Here is a 24,267-nt window from a genome sequence, read left to right on the forward strand (position 1 = left end):
TTATTCATTTATTTAGATTTATATATTTATTTTAAATAATAGTAGTTTCAATTCCTGCATTATTTATTTGTTTTAGCCTTTTAATGCTTTTATTAATTTGTTCATTAAGGAATTAGTCGTTTTTCCTTCTCCATAACCCTTCAATCTATGTGATATCTGTGAGTTAAATCTCTGGTAAAAATTAACTTTAAAGTTAAAGTATGACGCTGATTCAAAGTCTACTCAGAGATTTTAAAGAGACATTTTTACATGCTTACTTGACCATAAAATAGTCTAAATATAACATAAACGGTTATATTGACATAAACTGCCATTGAGCACGCTCATGTAAAGATTACAGTATTTGTTCTCAATCAGGTTAAAGTGATAACAAACTGCTGTGGTCTAGTCAGAGGCTCATTGATTTCATAGATTCCTTCACAATGTGAAAACTGACTGCGCGCCAGCGGATTGGTCAGAGCCTCCGGTGGGCTTGTCAGAGGGCGCGTGGGGATTTAATTGAGAGGCGGGGCTTGTCAAACAGCTGGAGAAATATGCGACGATTAAGCACGTGAAATATTGAACACAGTGGCGCGTCGCTCCCCCTCTCTACTTCCGGTACAATTTGCCGTCTTCTGAAACAAACAGCGGGCTTAAGGTGGAACTGAAGCGTCTTCGTAGCAATGTTTGACCTGAAGAAGAGGAATAGTTTGACTCTGAACTGCAGAGCCAAGACGGAGGAGTTCAGAAGAGTGGCGGTCAGGCGGAAGGTCAAAGGTGCTGCGATGGACTGCCTCGCTTCACACACAGGTGAAGTACCTTCTTTATTTAATTAAAAATAAATGTGATATTGCTGTAGTTACTATGGATGGGCTGGTTTTAGTGGAGTTTGTGGCAAAAATAAATAAATTGATATGTGGTTATTGTTTGGGAACACGGTCAAAATATAATCAGTATATTTTCCAATATATCAGGAAATTGTCTGTGTTCACACCAGCCAGATGAACCAGATTACTGCAGTGTGGGAGGGGGCCAAGGGCATCAACACCGTGCCTGTCTTACATCAGTATATGCTATTTTAGTTGAGTTCACTTGGTGTGTATGCATGTTTGTTTGTTTTTTATAATCACAACTGAGAGGCTAGAAATTGATAGACCTATTAGTGCTTTTGGATTCAGTTCAAAGATAGTTAAAAAATATTGAAGGAGTAGTTCCATATTCTTTACTTTTGCTTATGTTAAATATAAAGCTCCAGCTGGCTAGCTTAGCTTAGCACAAATACTAGACACAGAAAACAAAAAGGCGTGTTGTTGAACTATTCCTGTAAGAATTAGGATCAATCATCTGGCTACCTGGAAATGTGGCTACCACGGTAACTTAGTTAATGCACACAACATTTTTATTCAACAGTATCTCTTCACTCTAACTTAGTTGTTCTAAAAGGAACAACTCAAATGTTATAGACTTTTCAATATGTTTAAAAGCAGTCACCCATAGTCTTCCATATGCATCTGTCTCTTTGTAGTGTTCTCTCAGGTTAGGGGAAAAGAGAGAAGTGAGAAAGCAGAAGTACTACAGTGTTGAGAAAGTAGGCTTCTTGCCCTCACCACATGATCAACAAATTTGTTACACTTCAGTGAAGCCAGGAGTGAACAGCAAAGCTTTACTTTGTTATACAAGTTATGGATGATCTTGCATGAGTTTGGGCGTAGACAGCAGGTAAGAAAACAAAGAGATGCACAATGTGAAAGTAGTTAGTTGTTGTGAAGTAAGGATGCCAGTCAAACAGATTTTAAAGAGTATAGTGAAACATGCATACTACTTGTTTTTCTTCTTCTTGAGGAAACGTGTTGGATCAAATACTAAACTAGTGTAATCCTTTTTTTTTTTTTTGATTCTGGACAAAATGTAATCCTTACCTGGAACATTGTGTACTTCATAATTTAAACTAAATTTAGTCTTCAGTCCAAGATTGAACTTGTTAATTGTTATAAATAAAACGTGCATAGTAAAAACAACAGATTTAATACCAGTGGCCGCATACAACTCGCAGTGCTTATAGAAGTACAAAATGCAAGAGGAAGTTTGTATGTGTGCCGAAGAAACACTTGAGCAATACAACCAAGAGATTAGCAACAGCAAGGCGAGCGTGAGGTCCTTTTTCCATGTGCATGTGTGATATTTGTTAGCAGTTGAAGGCTCGGGAGGAACAAGACCTCTGAATCATCCACTCAGAAATGATGTATGCAGTTTCCAAGGACTCAGCAAAATAAGTCTTTAAAGTTGAAAAGTAGTAAATTGTAGTCAAGATTCTAAAGTGGAAAACAACGATTTTGCAGACATTTAGATTTTTTCCACTTGAAATGTCGGCACCGACTGAATTGACCTTTTTTGTATTTTAAATAGTTCACCCTGTCGGAGCCTCAGTAAAGTGTGAAATAAGTACTGTATATGGAAGCCATTGTCATGCAGTGTGGGGGAAATCTGCATGGTTAAAATAGTAACTGTGTATTTCTTTTAGAGGTGAGCAGTGGGGTGTGCGGCTCGTACAGCTGTGGCAGCGCTTGTGACAGAGTCTGTGGATCCGAACCAAACTCTAAACCTGGTACAGAGGAAGACAACGAAAGACCACATGGTAGGCTGAAGTCCTGTATCCTAAATGCATAAGCTGAAAAACAAATGCAAGTCTGTTACTTCAAGTTATTTATTAAATCCCTCGTTATTCTTTGAGATCACGTCATGTCTTACCTGAATGTTTTCGTGGACTATACTGGACCTGCATCTCCAATCATAAATTAGCCAACTGTGCTGTCTATGTCTTTGCAGTGCCTTCTAAATCGGCTCACCTCCAGAGCAAGGCAGGACACGCTCCAGCCCACAGTCAACAAGTGAACGGCACGGAGCAAGACCAGAGTCTGAAAAGAGGTGACGGAGTTTCTGTTTCCTGTGTCAGCCCAGCACAGAATTGTCTAGGCTCCGCTAGTCCAATCAGTGGAGGCTGGAACTTTTTGTTGAATGGAGTCCCTGCCGCACATACACAGGGGATTCCACACATGACAAGCAGTCCACTTTTAGGATCTCCAAGTCCAGGCAAAGTAGGCATTCAGAGCTGTAGCCTATTGGGAGTAGAAGGGCACAGTCCTGCTACATTGTCCCCAAGGAACCACAGCCCTCTCAGTGGATTACTGAAGACCCCCAGCCCTTTGCAGGGGAGAATCAAGAGCCACAGCCTCTCCAATAAATCTAAATCCTGGCTTGGACTGCACAGAATCCCAAGCAGCAACATGGAGGGGAAAAAGAAGAGAGCGGGAAAATCTTTGAGCGTGTCTGACTTGATTGTTTACTTGGACGAGAGCAGGTTGGATTTTTAATTTGGTCGGTTTCTGCACCATGAGTCCCTAAATAACTTCCTGTAACATTGATTGCATTATATAGAATCCAATCACTTATGAATATGACTTTTATTTTTGCAGGATTCCCACTGAAAACATTGAACGCTTTCCACTGGCACCGCTGCAATCCCCCAGCTGCACCGGGTCAGACATCACCCTCATAGCACCAGTTCACCATAGACTCAGTCACGCCAAAAGTGAAGCCCATCTGTCAAGCAACGGCAAAGGGCATTCCCCGGGACAAATGAATGGCATAGTGCAGGGGGGAGTTTGCACAGCAGTGAATGGACTGGGAATAAATGATAGCATGGAAGAAGACAAGATACCAGCAGGACATGGCTCCAAGTCCTCCTGCCAGTGGAACGAGGCTACTGGAACGACAGAAGATGGCAGGATTCAGAAGGAGTCTAACGGCGAACAAAATGATGATGAGATGAGAAAGGAGAGAGGAGGAAGCGAGCCAAAAGATGAAGAGAACCAAGAGCAGAAGTTGTACAAGATAGCCAATGAACTCCTGCAGACAGAGAGAGCCTACGTAGCTCGTCTCCACCTGCTCGACCAGGTCAGTGTGGTAATCTATTCGTGGCTTCTTCCACGAAAATCAACCAGAGCCACTTAATTTCATCATTGGATACAACATGCTCCTTTAGGTTAGCATAGTTCTTGTTGGTATGAAGGAAATGGCAGGGATTTCCTTTATCGCCACGTTCTCAACAGACTTGTCTTTATTTACATTCCTTTTAGGGTGAAGTGTAAAATGAATTTGAGTCCGTCATGACTCTCTAACTTCCTCCACAGGTGTTCTGCTCACGCTTAACGGAGGAGGCAGGCGGCGGCTCGTTTCCTCCCGATTTGATAAGAAATATCTTCTCCAACATTTCCTCCATCTACTCCTTCCACAGCCAGTTCCTGCTACCTGACCTGGAGAACTGCATCAGCCACTGGTGAGTGTTCACTTCATAGACACAGCAAGATTAAGTCCCGTCATGCCCATTACTATAGTGTAAAAGTAGCTATTTAAAGGTCAACTTGCTATGTGACAACCAATTATTTGGTCCACTATTATAAATGTCAACAGCTCCTCAAAGGCACACACTGTCATTGTTTAAGAGTTTCCTGATCATGCCACAGCTGTCAGTGGTAGCAGGATGAATCAATTTTTTTGTTAAGGCAAGATAGTAGACTGTTCTTGGCCAGATCAATCACCTGACCCCAACTGAACATACTGAAGGCAACAAACAAGCAGTACATTTGTGGCAGAGGCTCGTAGTTGACATCAGGACTTGCTACCAAAACACTAAATATGAAAGCTTACATTTCTCTAATTATTTTCTGTCTCCTTAAATTGGGAAACTGTATATACAAACTCAACACTTTACCCTCGAAGTCATTTCTTCTTAAAAAATAAAATGTGTTGGACCTTCTTCCACCAAATCTAGGTGTGAGAGCCCAGGCCTGGGTAGTGTTCTGCTTCAACACGCACCCTTCCTGAGGATGTATGCCGACTACATCAGGAACTTTGACCAGGCCATGGAGATGGTGAGGACCTGGAGTGAACGCTCCTCTGTCTTCAGAAATATCATCCTGGACATACAGGTAAAGCATGCTCGGTAAGTTTATTCCTATATGCATCTGAAAGTACGGTTCTCTGAACGGGATGTTGTGCACGTGTGGTCCTGTGTTTAGAGTCAGGAGGTGTGCGGCAGCCTGACCCTGCAGCACCACATGTTGGAACCAGTCCAGCGGGTTCCACGTTATGAGATGCTCCTCAGGGATTACCTGAAGAAGCTGCCCAGGGAAAACTCAGATTATGATCTTGCTAACAGTACGTATGCTGTACCATTATTACTAGTTTAATTGTTCAGTCTACCGATATCCTTGCTGTGAGAGTACTTGTGTTAGATTTCTTTATGGTTCCTCTTTTCCCTCATAAAGGTCCAGTCTGTCTCTGATGGGTCGTTATGTCTTTAATCAGCAGAATGAACCTCTTCCCTTTGTCTCCTCCCGCAGAATCCTTGCAGATCATTTCCATGGCAGCCACCCACTCGAACAGCGCCATCCACAAGGCTGTACGTTACAATGTCACACCACATCATGTACGATATCATCACTGTCAGACAACGCATTATATTGTCAGAAGTGATCCTGATATTGTGATTTTGATCAATCGATTGTTTTTTTTTTTTAAATCTGGATTATATAATTTGGAATGCCACAGCTGTAAAGCTAGGATTTATATTTACTGGATGATTTTGACATCAAAGTTGTATGCTTTTACTGCATGCTCTTGTAATGACATTTTGACAGAAATAAATGAAATCCAGTTTTATCAATATGCCAGACAAAATTGCTGATTGTGTGCAGACGGATGTATTTTAGTGTTTCTCTTTCTTTCCCTGTAGGAGAGCCGGAAGCGGCTGCTGGAGATCTTTGAGATGGTTGGAGAGGAGGAGGTGGTCAACCCGACCAACGAGTTCCTCAGGGAAGGACGTCTGCTCAAGCTTGCTGCCAGGAACACATCCGCCATGGAGAGGCACCTGTTCCTGGTTAGAAAAAGACAAACTACATCTCTGGGCATTTTGGGACCGACAACGATCCATAATCTGCCAAGAACCTTTTGACTGTTCATATCTACCCCTCGAACATCTGTTTTTACCTTTCTATCATAGGGTTTTATTTTTAAACTTCACTTTTTCTAAGTCACTCGAGAGATGAATGCCATAAAATGTGATTCTAATTTGGATCGCAGTTTATAAAAGGAACCTTGTAGATCACGGTTTATAACTTTCCTCCACAGTTCAACAACTTTCTGCTGTGCTGCACTCCTAAGTTCAGCCTAGTTGGGCAGCGTTTTACTGTCCGCTGCAGGATCGGAGTGGATGGCATGCAGGTGCAGCAGACCACCAATGAAGACCACTCGCACACCTTCCAGGTCTCTGGAAAGGAGAGGACCCTTGAACTGCAGGCCAAGTGTGTGTGTGTGTGTGTGTGTGTGTGTGTGTGTGGTTTAAGTGGGCGGGTTCATACCAGTTGAGCTGCTTTTGGTTTTTCTTTGACGGTAGACTCGCCTGCCTGTCAATGTGTTAGACAACACATCTACATGTTCTAGTTGGAAAGTAGATGTGTTTGATTTCATGTTGAATGACTCAACATATTGTAGTCTGTGAACATAATCTTTAGTGATTAAAATGTTAATTACAGAAAGTGCATAAAATGTGTAATTGTTTTTTGTTTATTCAAGCTCTGAACAAGACCGAGATGAGTGGATAAAGGTACTGGGGTATTTCCATGTAGTGTTTTGTGCAAAATATTAAACATGCCATGAATTAGGAAAAATATTCAAAAAAATGTAACAAGTTTTATTTCCAGGTAATTCAGGAAGCCATTGATGTTTTCCTGAAGAATCATCAAACCTTCAAATTGGCTTTTAAGGAGCTAATAGTAGAAGAATCAGTAAGTTTGATCATATTTCAGAAATATTATAATAGTAGTAGTAATAATAATATATTCAGAAACTCATCCAGCTGGTGTGTGTGTGTGCGTTTTACAGACGGAGGAACTCGGCCGACGGGCCCCTCGCTGGATCAGGGACAACGAGGTGACCCTGTGTATGAAATGCCAGGAACATTTCAACCCACTCACCAGGAGACGACATCACTGCAGAGCCTGCGGCTGCGTGAGTGACATGAAGTGGCAGCTTTGTACTGAACACACAATACAGGCGAAAGCTCTTTTTTTTTTTTTTTTTTTTTTTTTATAAAGAACACGATAGCAGTGACGGTTTCTCTGCTCCCCTAGGTGGTGTGCGGGAAGTGTTCAGACAACAAAGCGGCTTTAGAGTATGACGGCAACAAGCTGAACAAAGTGTGCAAAGCCTGCTACTCCATCCTGTCGGCTCAGAGAGGAGAGAAGGTAGAGGGAAAGAAGAGAAGGATACTGGAGGTGAGCCATGTGTGTCAGTCTCTTTAGGAGCATCAAATACAACATAACATGGATCTAAGTCTTTATACGCATTGTGTTTTCTCTCAGTCGGAGATTCCAATCTACAGTGACTATGTGATGTGTGGCTTCCTGCTGTATGGTGACAACCCAAAGACCTGGCAACAGATGTGGTCTGTTGTCACCCGGTCTGAACCTGTGCTCCTCCACCTGTACACAGCCCCACAGGTAGGGATCTCTGTGATGATGAATAATGTGACGGTTACTATTGCATTTTATACACAAAAATACACAATGTCCCACAACCAGTACAGCATGAGACATGTGTTCTATTATATTATATTATCAATCTAGAGGCCTGACTTTAAAATTGTAGTTTTTAAATATTTTAACCGGATTGAGCCATATTCTCATGTGCACTCTATAGGGCAAGTACATGCTGTGTTCCTGGTTTCCTGCAGAAAACAGTGCATCAAAATCAATGTTGGTGCTAATCATCTACAAAATATCTAAACAATCCCCCAAGCAGTTGGTACACAGAAACTAATTCAATTGTGTAAACTAACTGACATATGAAGGGTTAAATATCCCGCACAGCTTAAGCCTTTGTATCCACCGCCTGCTTCTCTGTCCCTGTCCTTCATCCACTCCTTATCTCCAGGATGTGAAGCCCCTATCCAGTATACCGCTACTGGGCTATAGTGTGGAGGATTCCCCGCAGGAGCTCCAGGGTCATCCTTGTTTCTATTTAAGACAATCCAAAACCACCCACACTTTCTCCTGCGATGGCTTGGACCTCAAACAAAGCTGGCTGAACATCCTGAAAGCTGCGGTGACCGGCAGGCAGTACGACTTCAACACCAATGACTCCAGATGGAGCATTACTGGTAGTTTCAGTGATGGAAGCGCGAGTACTGGTGAGGAATTTCTCATCATTGGCAACAATGAAAAGAACTCCTGAATGCTTGAGATCAGGCACTTATGGAAAGTACACGAACACACAACAACAGACCAAGTTCCATTGATGTTAAAGACGGTAACGTTGAAATAAACATTTAATAAAATGAGTAAATTCAGGAATGTAAAGGTTGTTATTGACAATATTCAGACTGAAAACTGTGACTCCCTTAACGGTGGCGATGCACTTTATTTCTGAAATGTTTTTTTACGGTAAAGTAAATAAAGTGAAGGTGTTTTAACATGAGTCGGACTATCCCTTCACCTACAAAGATGCTTGCTTCAGCTTTGTACAACGTAATCTAAGGTGCCATGCGATGTGGCGGACACACGATTGCATGAGGGGTTCAGTGATACACAGAGGCTCTGTGGGATCATTTGTCTTATAAAACACATTCAACTGACCCCATTTCTTCACAGATACAGCAATTGAATATTTACACTCAAACGATAAACACCTAAAGAAAGTCTAAATAACACATTTAACAGAATAAACGATCAGTGTAAAATATAAAACGGCACAATAACATTGTGTCGTTTGTGTGCAGTAACCAAAGCACTGGGTTAGCTTCTGCAATATGTTTCAATGGGGAAGAAAAAAAGTTTCTTTTTCAGATTGACTTATTTCAATAGTGTTTTTTTTTTTTTTTTTTTTTTTTTCTTTTTTCAGCGCATGTATTTTCACATTGCAGTGATGTAATGATAGTCCAAAATACATACCCACAAAACACTGACATTGCTGTTCTACACAAATTGTTCAATTATACCTGATCTATGGAGGGATGCAAGCTAAAATCATAAATGTCCCATCAAAGGGAAAAATAACTAGCAAGCTTTTTAAGCCTCTTAGCTAGTTATGGTTTTATGGAACATTTAACTGAATGGTTCACTACTCTCACCAATCATGCTTCCAGCATCAACGGATTGGGTTTTGTTTTTTCGGCAAAACATTTCAATTGCTACCTATTTAGCGCTAAACAGGAGACTGACAACATTAGCCGCTAGCTGGTGAAGAAAGTCGAGCAGCTTAAAGCTTTTATTTTTCACAGACAAACAACGACTCCATGTTGATGCTAATGTGTCTTTTTCAATTAGGGGCCATTCTTCGCTACTTCACCAGCCATTCAAATTGTAACAATCCAAAATCAGATTAATGCAGCTTTGATGTTCTCACTTCCTTTCCGAATAACCAAGAACCTTGTTTCTTTTATGTCACTTATGCGCTACACGATGTTACTTCTCTACTGACGAAGCCGAAAGCATATGCTGCTGTGCTTCAAAATGTACGGAGCGTAAATAGTTCTAGTGTTGCGTCTTAACCGATTCTCTATGCTGCAGATGGGAGCTGTTAAATAACCAACTCGGTGTCTCTGAATTGAGAGGATCATCTGAAGTTGTGAACTGGCCCCCTGAAGGCCCGTCTCTGTGTTGATGCTAGAGCTGCAAACACAACTGGACATCTGAGAAAAGCATTCAAGACTAAACTGGCTCTTTGTGTAACCACTGCAGGCCCAGCGGACAGCGCCGCTGCAAATAAAGCCATTTCAAGTAGCCTTTATGTCCACGTGGACGTCTCCCCTTTTCCTGTTCGACATCATTAGAAAATCTGATTTGGTCTTTAAAGTAATTTGTCTTAACATTAAATGACAAACTCCTCAATTTGTCGCACCACGTGCCAGTGAAACAGCAGTGCTTACAGACATGGGTCTTGAAGACGAGGGTGGTTTGACCTGCTCGTGAGTTCGATTTCAAGTAAGGACGCCCTGATTCGGACATACAGGCTTAAAAATGAGATGTTTGAATCCAGCGCTTGATACAAGGAAAGCAACACTGGCAGAGAGGCGGACCCCATATCACACATACGCTAAACACACTATACATAAAGGATTATTTACAGAACGGCTACCTCTCTTTTTCTCTTTCATACATCAGTCCTTGGTACAAGTTTTGTTTGCTGAAAATCCACAAATCACTGGCTTCATCTTGGAAAAAGTCTCTCGCTCTGTCCGAGTACAGTTCAGGCCACTTTAGTGTTGATTAATCGTCATGGACCTGCCATCCGTGGCATTCAAACACGGCTCAGTGCTGAAATACTGCAGCTGTATCCGATCCAGAGAATCTCTTTTAATCAGCCGAGGGCAAGTAATCCATCCTAAGCCTCCATGAGAATGTATCCAAGTAGAATTGACAACATTACTCTTGGTGATAATACATGAAGATGATTGTTGCTCTTTCCAGCAGGTTGTGAGGGAGCACAACCACGGTGAACAAAAGAAGCACAGGGCTATATACAACAAAAAAAAGTTCTACCAGAGAAATTCCAAACGGTCCTGAAGACTCCAAGAAGCCAGTAGTGCAGCACTTGACGTTAGCTTGAGGCGAATCAACCCCCTTTTTGAAACCAGCAGTGATAAAAGGCGGAAAGCCAGCTGTCCATGATCTCTCAACTGCAGCACAGCTGCTCTGACACCAGCAGGGTGTCATAGCCATAGATCTCCAGCAGGTGGAGCAGGAAGAGCCTGTCTCCATGAGGATCCAGACCCATGGCCCTCACGCTCTCCTGGGTCAGCGTGGGATCGGGGCTCCCTGCCACCTCGCCGAGGGTCTGGAAAATCCTGTTGTTCTGCTCCAGGAAAAACCTGGAGAAATCATCATTTAGAAAGAAGGGTGAGTAGTTCTACATGGCTCTTCACCCAGCTCCACAAATACAATACTTGATTATTTTTTTTGCAGTTTAGAAAACATCTATAAAGCTGACTTTTCCCCTTTTTGTTTTGTCCCACTTGTGTGCCCTTTGTGAGATTTGTTCCCTGCAGTTACTGTGAGAGGAGGAGAAAGGGCGGGAGATTCTGTCAGCCTCATTACCTCTTTGATTCAATTGTTCTAAGCTGCCACTGTGCTGACCGTTCTCATGAAAAGAGATCTGCTCTGCTTACTGTGGTTAATCAGAGTTTTCACTCCACTGGCTGGTTAAATGAATAATGTTGTACTTACAGGATAAAGAGATCCTCTTCACTGGAAACGCAGTCACCATTCTCCTCCTGGGAGTACAGCAACATCTGCCTGCACACACACACACACACACACACACACACACACACACACACACACACACACACACACAATTTATTTCTAGCTGTTCCTTTAAAAGCCTGCAAGAGATTGTGCACAATCTGTGATGTATACCAACATATGTATTGCCTGTTTGTGGTACCCGTTGTGCAAGCAGCTCACAAATGTATACATTCAAAAACAAAGTCTTAAATAATTGACTAAAACTGGTGTGCACTGTAGTTTTCATCAAATGTTACTCAACAGGATGAAATGCTGTGCATTAGTTGGGGACTATTTTCAGCCACAGATGCCCCATTTTGATGGATTTAGGCAGCAGGACGGTGTATAGTGTGATTGACTCAAAATAAGTGACAGTGGCCATGTTCATCGTGATGAGGGAACAAGTCATCAGGTGCTACAGTGTGGCTCACTGATGCGTTTTAGTAGATTAAATTAGTCGATAGGTCTGGCCTTAAATTCCCAATTTGGTAATGAAGTAAAAGCGGTAGTCCTGGTTTTGGTAGTGTCCCCTACCTCTGTTCAGTGAGTTTGCGATATTTGTCCCTGTCGGCGTTGCTGAGGCGGAGCAGAGGCTTCAGGCCGTCCCTGTAGGTCTTTACATTCTGATTGTCTACATACACATCATACAGATCCTTCTTCTCCTCAAAGATCTTCTCCGTTGTACCTAAGCATACAAACACACACACAGGACCTCTAAGATTTGAGATTCCATTCGTACCTGCAGTAGATGTATGTTAGACCAACTAGTCCTTTTTCAGTGGGGCTTTTCACAAATGTTGAACATGCTTCGAGCATCCACTTACACGCCACGTAGGAGAGCTCGTTCTCCAGGGCACTGATGTCGGCCACGTTAACGTAGAAGAAGGGGCGGAACTCGGGCACAGCCTCGCCGATCCCGGGGATGGAGATGTTTGCCAGGCAACAGCAGCAGTACACTGCGAGGGAGGAGCGGGTGGAGGGTGAGATTAGCAAAATGAATGCACGAGTGTGGGAGAGATGGAGAGCGACGTAGGATGTGAATGAGTGCATAACATGTGGGCTGTCCAACACTGATACAGCTGGAGAGAAACTGCATGTGCGCTGATGTAAAATGCCCAGACTCAATACAATAAAATAAGACAGTTTCCGCTGTGTGTGTGTGTGTGTGTGTGTGTGTGTGTGTGTGTGTGTGTGTGTGTGTGTGTGTGTGTGTGTGAGCTCTTCAAAAAGTAAAATCATGAAAATAATCTTTATTTTTTGAAGTGGGGGACTATTTTGAAATGTTGTGAAATGCACTATTTCACTATCTTGACAAGAGATAGGTGGTGCAGGGATGATGTGTTTTTGAAACGTGAACGTAATCGGCAGAAGTAATAAGGTTAGTCTATAAACGCACTACACAGCTGAAAGAGTGGTATCACTCTTCTCATCTGACTCCAGGCAAGAACTCCCAAAATGTCAAAATACTAATTTACACTTCTATGGAAATGAATACATTCTCACCTCTGTAGCACACCACGCCCACGGGTGGAGGGGAGAAGATGAGGATGCGTCTGCGGAGGAGAGCCAGTTTCCACAGCACCATGATCTGCTCCCCAAAGAAGCGGATGAACTGGGACATGCAGCCTGCAGGGTGGGTGATCTGGTCCACGGGTATTCAAACACAGAGGCGCACAAGGGTACTGAGTCACACAGTGTGAAAAACACCAGCTGTAGAAGTGTAAATGTCCTTCCTACCTTCATCTCAGGGTGCATGCAGTGGTTGATAGCTGCTCCCCAGGCATTGGCTGGACATGCAGTGACAGCACCATCACCACTGGGGGGCAGAAGTGCTCTCTTGTCCTCATAGAAGGCCTCCAGGGGAGAGTAGTGGCCTGGGGCCTGAAGCTGGAGCCTGTGGCGGGGGATGAAAAAAAGAAGACATTCAGTGAATCATTAAATATTTTCACAAATTCGCTTTTTACTTTTAGGAAAACCTACAATCACAATACAGTTTCAGTTACATTCAGATATGTGTATGAATGTAGTTTTACCTGTTTAGCAGTTTGATTATTTAGACTCAGAGTATTTGGGTTTCTTGGCACCTGAACCTGGTCTTGATTGTAGACTCAACCTCTCTTAAAGTAGAATATTATCTGATCGTGACTGACTCTTACTATTATATTCATCTGGGATTAAATCACTTTTTAATCATATTTTATTTATAGTTTTCCCATCATATCACAAAGCAACAAAATCATAAAAACAAAACCGTACAACCTGATACCCACATCCATCTATTTCCTCACCTAAAAAAAGAAGTCATAAAATATATAAAAGATAATTCCTGCAGCAGTCTGTTATGATACAATACATTATCAAATTATAAATGATTCTATTCAGCTCATTGCTTGATTTCACACGAGGATTTAATCTTAAAATCTTTTTGTCTGACAAAGTCTAAAACTCAAAGATATTCAATTTACATTAATATAAAATAGAGAAAAGCAGCAAATCCTCACATTTGAGAAACTAGAACCAGCAAATGTTTGACATGTTTGCTTGATAATTGCTTATCAAAAGTAATGCAAACAAGCTTTCGGTCTGCATGCAAGCAGTTTTCTTTAATGTGTCAGCTACTCTACAACCGGTTATATACTCATATATGTATGTATATATATATATATATATATATTTAAGGCTGCAATTATTCTATGACAAGACACATCTCCATCTTATCATTCCTATCCTTATTAGCATCCTTAGCATGTCCCTGCAAAGCTGATGAGTTCTGTTAGCTGCAAGTGCCAAGAGAGGACACATAACAGGTCAGAAATAGAGGGAAGGAGGGATAGAGAAAAGAAAGGGGGAGCGTATCCACACATTCTTAAATATATTAACCACCTCATGACCAACACTGAGCCCTTTATATAACTGCCAAGGCAGTCAGCAGATGGGGTATCTGGAGCGAGCTACGTGGGTAATGAGTAAGGAGCGTGACCGCAGCATGACTGGAGGCCAGGCGAGGCTGGGAGTGTGGGAACGGGAGAGGGAAGAGCAGAGAGAGAGGGGGACAGAATATAGAGAGAGCTGTGCTCAAAGACAGAGTGTGACATCGGTGTGACAAATCTAGGGATGAAACACCGAAGTTCACGGCCCTGTACACAGCAGCAACATTATTAATGGGGAGTTTTTTTTCAGGATAATGGAAGTGTAGCGCTGTTGAGGGAGAGAAAACGGGAGTCAAGGAAAGTGTGAGAGTGTTCTATTTGAGATGAGGGAAAAGAGAGAAGAAGAGGAACTAGGCTGAGGAGGGTCATAAAGGCCCACGAGCGGCCCCTAGTGGCCATATGCGAACTTACCTGTGGACTCATATTGCCATACTTGAAACCTTTTACTACTAGTAATAGTAATATTAGTGGTAGTAGTGTCTTGGGACAAACTCTTAGAGGCAAAAAAAATAATAACTTGTAATAGACTTTGTTAATCAATTAATCATTTTAAGTCCTTAAGCAAAAAATCGAATAAAAAATACATGATCCAGCTTCTTAAAATTAGTTTTTTTGCTTCTGTTCTATGAACTAATAGACACTTAAAATTTAAATCTCAACTTCTAAGCCAACAGGGGAAGTCCTTAAAAGTGTGCTGAAAACATGGAAAGCATCTAATTCCACAATCTCCTGAGAAAGATTGTGTTAGGTGATAAAACTCCAGAACTGCTACTAAATGTATCTTTGGGATTTGAAGCGCCGGTTGGATGAACCGAGCTATTTTAAGTTGTCACTTTGTGACTGTTTGCATTTTTCACTATTTTGTGACACTGACGTTTTTCTGAAGTCTTTAGTTCAGTGAACGCAACGGCTCCTGCCCAGCAGATCGCTCCTCTTACCTAACCTGGTGCTCCAGAAAGCTCATGTAGCGGTAGAGCAGGGTGTAGGAAGGAGACAGGATCCCCACCGACTTCATCCTCGCCCCCCTCTCCACCGCGCTCTCCACCGCCATGTTGGCAAAGCAGGCGAGGCCAAAGTAGGAGCCCTTCCGGAAGTAGCTGTGGATGGATGGAGGGGAGAGAGGGGAGAGAGGGAGACAGGCGAAGCCATGAGTCATGAAAAGCAAAGGCTCTGCCAGATGGCTGGACTTCTTCTTCTTTTTTTTTTTTGCCAGGCAACACTTTGTGTCGCTCTGTCCTGCCAGGAGGAAGACATGGGGCCGCATCCTAATACAGAAAATGAGCTTCCTCCCCTTGGTAATGTCCTACAGGACGTAATAAGAAGGTGAATAACTTCCTCTCCTGATTGCGCTTACATGAAGTCTGTGGTGACCCGGTGGGAGCCGCTGGCGATGGCCTTGAACTCCACTCCTTCCAGGTCCATGTCTTTGGGCAGACACCACTCCAGCATGTTTCCTATCACACCCACACAACAGAGAGATAAGATGAAGCACCAGACGGTAAATATACTATCACCATTTCATTTCATGCTCATGACACCACAGTGACACAGACCGACTGACGCTCGAGGGGCAGCTGAGCAAATACGGCCTGATAGGAGGTGGTTTCCAATGTAATCATTAGCTACACTTAACAGTCAGTGGAATCTTTTTGCCGATAGCGTGAGTTCCATTCTTCAGATTGGGCCTACAGGTCTGTATCATCCACCTGCAGCTGAACACGAAAAGATGCTCTAGTACCACTTTGACAGCGGTTATTGACTTAAAGTATTTAGCTTTAAGTGTCGTGCAGTGCAAAGTGCCTATCAAAGCTATTTCCTGTACGGACAGACCAGTAGTAAAAGGCCCCGAGAGACACCACATTATTCTGTCACGATATATTTTACATCCCATTTGAAGCACAAAGTCAGAATGCTTTGTGATGTATCATGTGGCTCCTTGATGCTTGACTAAATTCTGTAAGAAATTCTCAAATAATGATTCACTCCTTCAGCCTTATGCCACATTATTATAGGCGAAGTATTAAAATGAATCCTAATCCTCTACTTGCTCTGGTTCAGAGTAGACTCAGAAATGATCAAGGGAAATCTTTAGGTTTCATTTGTTCACTTAACTTAACATTTCTTCCCCCATTTCCTGTCACTTCTCTGCTGCACTACCTAATAAAAAAAGCTCAAATTCAAATATTTGAATATGAAATCTGCCAGACACCCTTTTCTGCCACAATATCACCCTTAGAAAAACAACTTGCACCAGGTAAGTAGGCACATAAACTACACCTGAAGTGTTTTTGGGTGCATTGCGCCTCTTCAGGTAAGCAGAAGTGGAGCTTTTCATCTTGCCAACACTCTGACACAACATTCACATAGTGTTGTGGTGTGGAAGCGCGGGTATATTTTAACACAAGAGTGGCCTTTTAGAGTGCACAAACTAGATGTTTTGGTGTGAGCACTGAACCTACCATGGCTCTGTGCAATTTGTTACACACAGTTTCATCTTGTAGAATTTAATAATATACTGATGTTTTTCTCAACAGGTACACATATAATGACGCACCACAGCCAACTCTATTAATGTATCAATATATTTGATATTGTAGATCTTCCTACTGTATTTTCTGTAAATATATACTGTATTTTTCCTATTTGTCAAAGCTCCAATTAGACTGTGTCACATGGTGGTGGAGGAGTACTGCTATTAGAGACCCTTCCACTAAGCGAATATTTTAAAAGTATTGTTATAATCTGTTATAATTCCACTCGTTTCTCCTGGTCTCGTGTCAATTTGACGTGCTGCATAATCATAAAGCACCTGCAGCTCCACCCTGCAGGGAATCTCCTCTGTCGCAAACGTTCCCCCTGTCATGTTGAACCGTCTCATTTTAGGATTCTTAAATTGATGAGCCCTCTACGGAAGTAACCTGATCGGCTGCTTTTTCACAGGGGCTCAGCCTGTCTTCAACGTACCCCTCATTAAAAATGTATAGAGCTGCTCTGCAGAAACAGCCGGGTGATTGATTTCCATCACAGAACTCATCCTGACTTGTCTTGTTAGGCGAGAGGTGGCTTTTAATAATGTTAATAATGTCTCTAAACGGGTTTGCCGGGTCAGCGAAGGCCACACCTGTAGGAGAAGGTTCTGCAGACTTGGTAAAAACACGCGCTCTTCATTTTGGGCGTCAGACACAATATTGCTTGCATTAGACGAGTCAGGCTTCATCTGTTTTTATCGCTTCCTGGCTATGAACACGATCCCTTCCCTTCATTTTGTCGGCAGTTTAATATAGTAATGATAATTCCATGTCGGTGTAGTTGATGTCCCACCTGATCTGGTATTGAACGCAACCACAAAGACCGACACAATCTGGTCCTTTTCCTCCCATTTCACCATCCTGTCTTCCAGCGATAGCTCCATCGATCCTGAATCCGAGAGATGATCCTCGTTGGAATGCAGGGCTTCATCCTCGCCCGTCGGGTCGCTGGAGGTCGCGGGTGGGGCGCTGCAGCCGTCTGCGTTGGATACAGACCTGCTGTGAGTGGGACCCCCTGGACCGCTGCTCCACCCAAGCCCCGGTGCGGAGCATCCTGATGGGGCACGGCTGTTGGAGGGGCTCGCCAGTCGCTCCTTGGTGTGTACCGACGCCGGTGCCGCTCCGCTGGGCTTCTCCGCGGACGGAACCTCCTCCCAGTCCAGCAGAGGGGCTCGGTCCGACCGCTCCACCATCCTGTCGGCGGTCCCGCCTCGTCAGCCTCACAGATTGTAAATGATGTATCAGCCAACGGGCACCAGGTCCATATGCTGATAATTATAGCTTAAAGCAATTTCCGCATTATAAAGTTATTCTTTACTGCTCAGAACGGTTGCATTTTGCATCAAATTAATGTTGCGCGTAGCAGCGTTCACATCTGTCGTTTATAATCTTTCTTGTCTGAGGTGGTCATAAATGTGATGCTGTTTGGAGAGGGCAACTCCTTCGTCTGATGTGAGTTGCATTCAAAACAATTCACCCGTTACTGTCACCTTCCCTTTAACAGAGAATAGCTATTGAACATTTGGGAACAGCATACCGTTTTGGCTTCTTGAACGTACCCTGTACCACAGCGTCGAGGTGAATCTTTCCTTCACGAGCAGCACTTTCGATGAAGATATTTATGTTTTTATTAAGCACATTCAAGTGTTTGAATCTAAAAGACTGTTAATGTGTTAACTGTATTATTATTATTGTTAAAACCTATTAGTTGCTATTTGTTAATTTTACAGTTAACCATCCTTTTTTTTTTAAATGTGTCGAATGCTGCGAAACAAAACAAACTCGAGGCGAGAGTTGGCGACATAGTTCAGCGACACGTCAACCACACGGAAGAAGGTGCCTCTCCAACCTGCCACAGAACTGCTGATTGAAGGACCGTAGTCTTATCGAAATGGGTCAGTATTTTAACTATTGGTCAACGAAATATGTATTTGACCTTTGAGTACCTATAACCTACATGCGTATGAATAACTAGACAACGGTTTATCGCTGTTTTGTATCTGCCTGCTTCGTTTAAGGCGCAGTGCGACTGTCGCCTGCTAGCTAGCTAACGTTAGATAGCTATTTACTGGTGTATTTATGGTGTTTTAGTGTGGACAGCTCCTTAACGTTTTGTCTCCAAGCTATTCAGGCTAACTGTTTTATAATATCCACAAAAACATAAGAGAAAAGCAGGTCAACTTGCAGTCTTCAGTGAATTCAGTCATGCCATAACGTCAGTAGCTAAGCTAACCATAGCTAACCTGCTTAACCACCTGAGTAATACTGACTGATCAGGCCCTTGTCATGCAAATCGTGAGACAACAGGATACAAACAACCTAATTCATTCACGTTGAATTCAGCCTCATATTTTGGGACTTACGTTTATCCGTTTCTGTAATCCTCGTAGAAGATAAAGTAACCATTATGTTAGCAGGTGATTTAACTATTGTATGTTTAGTATTTGAGTTATTAAGTTATTGCAAAGTCAAAAAGGTTGACTAATGCCCACCATTGGTAAATGGAGCCCAACGTGATGCATTACACCAAACGAATCCAAAGTATTTAATCTGTGATGAATGTGAAGCAAGCAAAGTTTGCTGTTTTTATTTGTACATTTTCTATCCATCCGCTATTCAAGAGCTACTTTTCTCAGCACTAATTTCTTCTTCTGTTGGACCATTCTGTAGGTGGTTTCTTCTCTAGTCTCTTCTCGGGCCTGTTTGGCACCAGGGAGATGAGGATCCTGATCCTGGGTTTGGATGGAGCAGGAAAAACGACCATTCTGTACCGGCTGCAGGTTGGAGAAGTGGTCACCACAATCCCCAGTATGTACTGGTTTGATTCTATTTCTTTATTTCCATACGTACACGGTGTTCTCCTTACACAACATCCTTAGATTCATACCGGCTTAACACTCGGTTTGTAAACGCAGGCAACCGGTCTGGTCAACATTCTTCTCTTTGACTGGAGAGAAGCTAACAAAGAAATCAAGCTTCACAGGATTGAATTGAATTGATTATATCTGATAGAGTATGTGCAGCACTGTTAGGGAGGACATTTGGATACCGGGAGAAAAACAAATAGTTTGATTAAAAGGCCATCATAATGAAAAAATATTTGTACAATGTACCCGTCAGTTTGTTGTATACAGACATATTTATTCTACTGTAAAACAAGTTAATTTTGCCTGATCAAAATCATGAGTTAAATACTTAAATACATTTATTCACTATATTTTCCAATTCTTTCTTTAATTTTAGTCTCTACAAAAACACATTACTGTGTATTTTAGTGCATATCTTAGGGTACATCCCAAGTCTCTTAATGGTCATTTCCTCGCTTGAACCGGAAGTTGTTCTGTGCCGCCATATTGACGGCCGTCCCAAAGCTCTTATTTCTGATCTGAGGAGCGAGGAGGGATCTCCGAGGAGCCATGAGCGAGGACGCATGTGAACAGTCTTCCAGGAAGTGTTTTAACGGCCGACACGCCCCCTCATTGTTCATCAGTTATGTGATTGGACGCTGCAGCCGATCAGACTGATATTTCCCTCAAAAACTTTTGTCATGGATACAATTAAAGTCAGAGAGAGCTTTTTACATCATTCATCATCATTTCATTCAGTCACGTGAGGCAGATCATTCCTGAGTGTCGGGTTTGATGAGTTTTATCATTTAAGTTTAGCCTGAAACATGGAGCCTAATGAATTAATTCCGGTGTTCAAGAGAAACCATAATCATATTCTGGGTTAATTAATAATGACGTCACAATTTCAAAACGTGGACGCAAATAATTCATAAATAAATTAATCGCATTCCGTCGGTAGAAATCGATCCTGCCCCTATAAACAGGACACAGTTTGTTAAAGAGGTAACAGGCTACAGAGAGAACACACCTCTACAGTGATGATTACTGTCTTTATTAGTATTAATAGTTACTATTAAGTACAGTAATCATGTGAACAGACAAACTTCTCAAGAGTCTCTCCAGCTGTTAAAGCCGACTGACAGCTGCTCAAGCTGTGATCAGCGGCCGCCATCATCAGAAACAGACGTCGCTTCATGTGACGCTTTAGAGGAAAGGACGTCTCATGTCCTCGTTTCCTCTTTCCTCACATGGTTTCCTTGCGTCTCTCCATGCATCCCTGGTGGGAGGGACTAAAACGCAAGTGAGGGAAACGAGGATGCAATTAAGAGACTTGGGATGTACCCGTAGTCACAGTACTCCAGACAAGATGGTGGTATTAATCAGGCTCATATTCTCTGCTCTGATTGTGTCCATTTGGATTTCTCTCCACACAGCAATCGGCTTCAATGTTGAGACGGTCACATACAAAAATCTGAAGTTCCAGGTCTGGGATCTGGGCGGACAGACGAGTATCAGGTAGGTTGTAAGTGGCAGGTGTTGGTTCTGCTGTGGAGCTCCAGGGAGTGATTGTGTGGACGTCTATGTATGTCGACCACGGACATAGCTCTCAGCATCTTTGAGATAGCTTCTATAAACACAATATTTTAACCTGTCTTCATTCTTGCATCTCGCTCACTCACTCTTTGATGGACCTTCTCGTCTCCTCTCTCTCTCCCTCACAGGCCTTACTGGCGATGTTATTACTCGAACACCGATGCAGTCATCTACGTCGTGGACAGCAGCGACCGCGACAGGATGGGCATCTCAAAGTCTGAGTTGGTGGCCATGTTGGAGGTGAGTGGGCTTATTCTCAACTATAACGTGAACACATTGAACCATGTCAGATGTGAGGAGATTTCATTACAAGCTCCACCCATCATGCTAATGGCAGAGCTGATGGGATGTGTAACACTTTGTCCAGATGGGAACTATTCAACAATTATTAGGTACATTTCCATGACATCGAATGTCCGCAAAGGATCAATTCTAGTCCTTGTGAGAATACCCTCACTTCTCCTCTACTGCCACCATGAGGTCACATTATCCATTTGTCCAAAACTAGACCGTAACAGGATATTGTTTAAGTATTTGTTAGATGTGCTTATAAATTGGTGTATTTAAGCTTAAACTGTGAGCAAATAAAATAGTTTGACTCTTATAAGAAACAGGAAATATGAGTACTAGGTTGCTCGGGTCAAAACCATCTTGCTGCTTAAACTGCATTTGTCGCATCCAAATGGCAATATTCAAAATTAACAATTCAAAATTTTGAACATCTGGGACACTTTGTTTTTGATGTTTTCTGGGAATTTCAGAGAGCAAAACTAAAACCAGATAAAGTCGGTTATAAAATGAATGGTAGTTCAATTTGTATAAGTACTTCAGGGTGGTTAACCTGTGTTTTGCTTCCATTACAGATACTTTTAGCGGCCACATGACGAATCTCTGTCTCTCTCTACATACTTTTGTGACTTTGTGTTTTCTCCAGGAGGAAGAGCTGAAGAAAGCCATCCTGGTGGTATTTGCAAATAAACAGGATATGGACCAGGCCATGACGCCCGCTGAGGTGGCCAACTCGTTGGGCCTTCCCGCCCTCAAAGACAGGAAATGGCAGATCTTCAAGACCTCGGCCACAAAGGGCACAGGTCTTGATCAGGCAATGGAATGGTGGGTTTTACCATAGTTAATATATAGAGAAGTGATAGAAACGGGAGTAAAGTAACATTAAATAGGTGTGAAGTAGGAAGAAGTCAACATCCCATTAGATGTCTGCTGTGGTGAGAGAAATGAGTTATGTTTGTATTCATCCAGAAACACATATTTCTCAGTCAACGGTGAGCACACCAGCCATCTTAAAGCAAAAGACAACATGGAGAGCTCGTCAAGAAGCTCATTACACTACGCATGCTCTTCAGTATTGGTTGATTTTGCACAACATGTTATCTTTGTGTTTAGGCTGAATTCTATTTGCTCTCTGTCCCTGTAGGCTGGTGGAATCCCTGAAGAGCCGGCAGTAAAGGCTCCCACCCTTTCTGTACATACTCCTGACCTCTGACCCTTCGGTATGACTGACCTTTCCCTGAATCCCACTTTCCTTTGGACCTCCCCGATTGCACTCCTCCCCACCTCCAACCCGCCTGAAGCCTTGGCCAAGCCCTTCCAATTCCTAACGCCAACGCCTTTCAAGTCTGGGACTTACAAGTGAGGGCTGCAGTAACGTCTGGACTGGGCACACACACTCCCAATGCTGGTGGCACGATGAGGGTTTAAAAGAGCTGTATCGCTTGAGTGATGAACAAGTTAGTATCTACATTTTTGTATGTTTTGGAAATGCAAAGAAAATCCTCAACGTGTTAAATGTTACTAATTGTATGAAGTGTCAACACTGAAATACACTACCATGGATGACGAGGAGTCTGTAAATACGGCTCCTTGGAAAGCCCGTCCAGTCCGATCCTCTGTAGCGATCTTGAAGCCAGAAGATGATCCGTAGTCGATGGGTACCCATGTGAGCAAGGTGCAATGACGATCCACCGGGAGGCACAGACGGCACCAGAGGTTCCACAGTACAAATGTCAGTCCTGCTCCTGAACTACCAGAGATGAAGACGCGTCATCACTGAGAAGCAACTGCTCGATTGCCAACTCATTGGACCATTTTTGATCTTATGCTGGACTTGCCATACCTCTGTGTACAATCGGCCAGCTTGTAGAAAATGTTCCATTTATTTTTGGAAATTGAAAATTTGGCCTCAATCAGTGGAAAAAAAGAAGTACGACACATCCACTAGGTGTCCTCCGGCCAAGTGTTACTGCAGCCTGGGCTGTTTTTGTACTATATAGTCAGGCAGATACATGGATTTCTATGGTTTTTCTTCCTCCTGTTCATTTGTGTTCTCTTTTTAAAAGATAATTTAGTAGGTAAAGCCTTTTCTCTTTGAAATTCTTGAATGCATCTTTGGCACATTAGTCATTTAGTTACTGAACACTAACTGTCTGCTCAAAGTTTTATGGTTGCATATTTATATCTGCTTGTACAGTGAAAATGATTCTCAGTAAAGATTGCTATCGGTGATTGTACCATTCTGTGTTCGAGGCGGTTTGATTTTCAAAACTGAGGTAACAGAATTTGGATGATCTCTAAAAATTAGGTCTTTTTTGATAACAAGTTGTACATTCAACTGCACGGGATATAAATCTGAGGATAATTCTACATTTGTCAGCACATTAGAGTGACGACACAGCCGAACTCTAAAAATGGGCAAAGAGGTGGAGCGGAGTCGGGCCCCGGGTGACACAGCAGAGCAGAAAGCTAGCGGGCCAGCAACCTGAGACATCACACACCTCTCTGCGGGCTCTGGGGACTGACTTGCTTTTGGAGCCAGCCTCAAGTGGCCATTTAAAGAACTGCAGTCTTAAGCTTCAACGTGACCTGCAGGCGAAAACTAGAATAACTGCCTCTTGGTTGTTTGCCTCCACCAAACAGTCATGTAGTTTACATCCAAAGTCCCTTCATCGTTTATCTTATTAGACATGTGTGAAATGGTCATAATTACCATGATCTCGGTCCACCAAATCAGAATCGTTCAATCCTTGAGTCA

General features: G+C 42.7%; 3 protein-coding genes across 4 annotated transcripts; 2 read left to right on the plus strand and 1 right to left on the minus strand.

The window, feature by feature from the left end:
* The first annotated feature begins 597 nt into the window (after positions 1–597).
* On the plus strand, positions 598–9,967 carry LOC116393470 (FYVE, RhoGEF and PH domain-containing protein 4-like). 2 transcript variants are annotated; one of them, XM_031865833.1, is made up of 16 exons: positions 598–789; positions 2,501–2,614; positions 2,806–3,337; positions 3,453–3,933; positions 4,170–4,315; positions 4,811–4,967; positions 5,058–5,196; positions 5,382–5,467; positions 5,774–5,917; positions 6,169–6,341; positions 6,613–6,643; positions 6,741–6,824; positions 6,922–7,047; positions 7,170–7,313; positions 7,401–7,538; positions 7,972–9,967. In XM_031865833.1, exons 1-16 carry the CDS (start codon positions 663–665, stop codon positions 8,269–8,271), a joined length of 2,922 nt encoding a protein of 973 aa, XP_031721693.1. In that variant the 5' UTR covers positions 598–662; the 3' UTR covers positions 8,272–9,967. The 2 variants fall into 2 exon arrangements, with proteins under 2 accessions (XP_031721693.1, XP_031721694.1); XM_031865834.1 differs by having other exon boundaries at positions 5,382–5,440; positions 7,972–9,966.
* Positions 8,442–18,273, minus strand: LOC116393471 (DENN domain-containing protein 11-like). The gene is made up of 9 exons (XM_031865835.1): positions 17,573–18,273; positions 15,606–15,705; positions 15,190–15,348; positions 13,059–13,215; positions 12,825–12,963; positions 12,146–12,277; positions 11,856–12,006; positions 11,262–11,330; positions 8,442–10,906 (listed from the first exon to the last, which is right to left on the minus strand). Exons 1-9 carry the CDS (start codon positions 17,970–17,972, stop codon positions 10,711–10,713), a joined length of 1,503 nt encoding a protein of 500 aa, XP_031721695.1. The 5' UTR covers positions 17,973–18,273; the 3' UTR covers positions 8,442–10,710.
* Positions 17,590–23,746, plus strand: arl1 (ADP-ribosylation factor-like 1). The gene is made up of 7 exons (XM_031865837.1): positions 17,590–18,357; positions 18,567–18,674; positions 19,450–19,587; positions 21,062–21,143; positions 21,350–21,461; positions 22,156–22,334; positions 22,654–23,746. The coding sequence occupies exons 2-7, from the start codon at positions 18,671–18,673 to the stop codon at positions 22,682–22,684; spliced, it is 546 nt and encodes a 181-aa protein (XP_031721697.1). The 5' UTR covers positions 17,590–18,357; positions 18,567–18,670; the 3' UTR covers positions 22,685–23,746.
* Positions 23,747–24,267: the final 521 nt, after the last annotated feature.

Source organism: Anarrhichthys ocellatus, unplaced genomic scaffold (genome assembly GCF_004355925.1).
Source record: "Anarrhichthys ocellatus isolate YVR2014 unplaced genomic scaffold, GSC_Weel_1.0 scaffold33, whole genome shotgun sequence".
Taxonomy (NCBI): domain Eukaryota; kingdom Metazoa; phylum Chordata; class Actinopteri; order Perciformes; family Anarhichadidae; genus Anarrhichthys; species Anarrhichthys ocellatus.

Excerpts from the sequence above, each read along its gene's own strand:
- arl1 (XM_031865837.1), top strand. Across the intron at positions 21,144-21,349 it reads GGCGGACAGACGAGTATCAG|GCCTTACTGGCGATGTTATT; the intron begins GTAGGTTGTAAG and ends TCTCCCTCACAG. Across the intron at positions 21,462-22,155 it reads AGTTGGTGGCCATGTTGGAG|GAGGAAGAGCTGAAGAAAGC; the intron begins GTGAGTGGGCTT and ends TGTTTTCTCCAG.
- LOC116393471 (XM_031865835.1), bottom strand. The coding sequence starts at position 17,972 with ATGGTGGAGCGGTCGGACCGAGCCCCTCTGCTGGACTGGGAGGAGGTT. Across the intron at positions 15,349-15,605 it reads CGGGTCACCACAGACTTCAT|CTACTTCCGGAAGGGCTCCT; the intron begins GTAAGCGCAATC and ends ATCCATCCACAG. Across the intron at positions 13,216-15,189 it reads TTTCTGGAGCACCAGGTTAG|GCTCCAGCTTCAGGCCCCAG; the intron begins GTAAGAGGAGCG and ends CCCCCGCCACAG.
- LOC116393470 (XM_031865833.1), top strand. The coding sequence starts at position 663 with ATGTTTGACCTGAAGAAGAGGAATAGTTTGACTCTGAACTGCAGAGCC. Across the intron at positions 3,338-3,452 it reads GTTTACTTGGACGAGAGCAG|GATTCCCACTGAAAACATTG; the intron begins GTTGGATTTTTA and ends TTATTTTTGCAG. Across the intron at positions 5,468-5,773 it reads ACAATGTCACACCACATCAT|GAGAGCCGGAAGCGGCTGCT; the intron begins GTACGATATCAT and ends CTTTCCCTGTAG.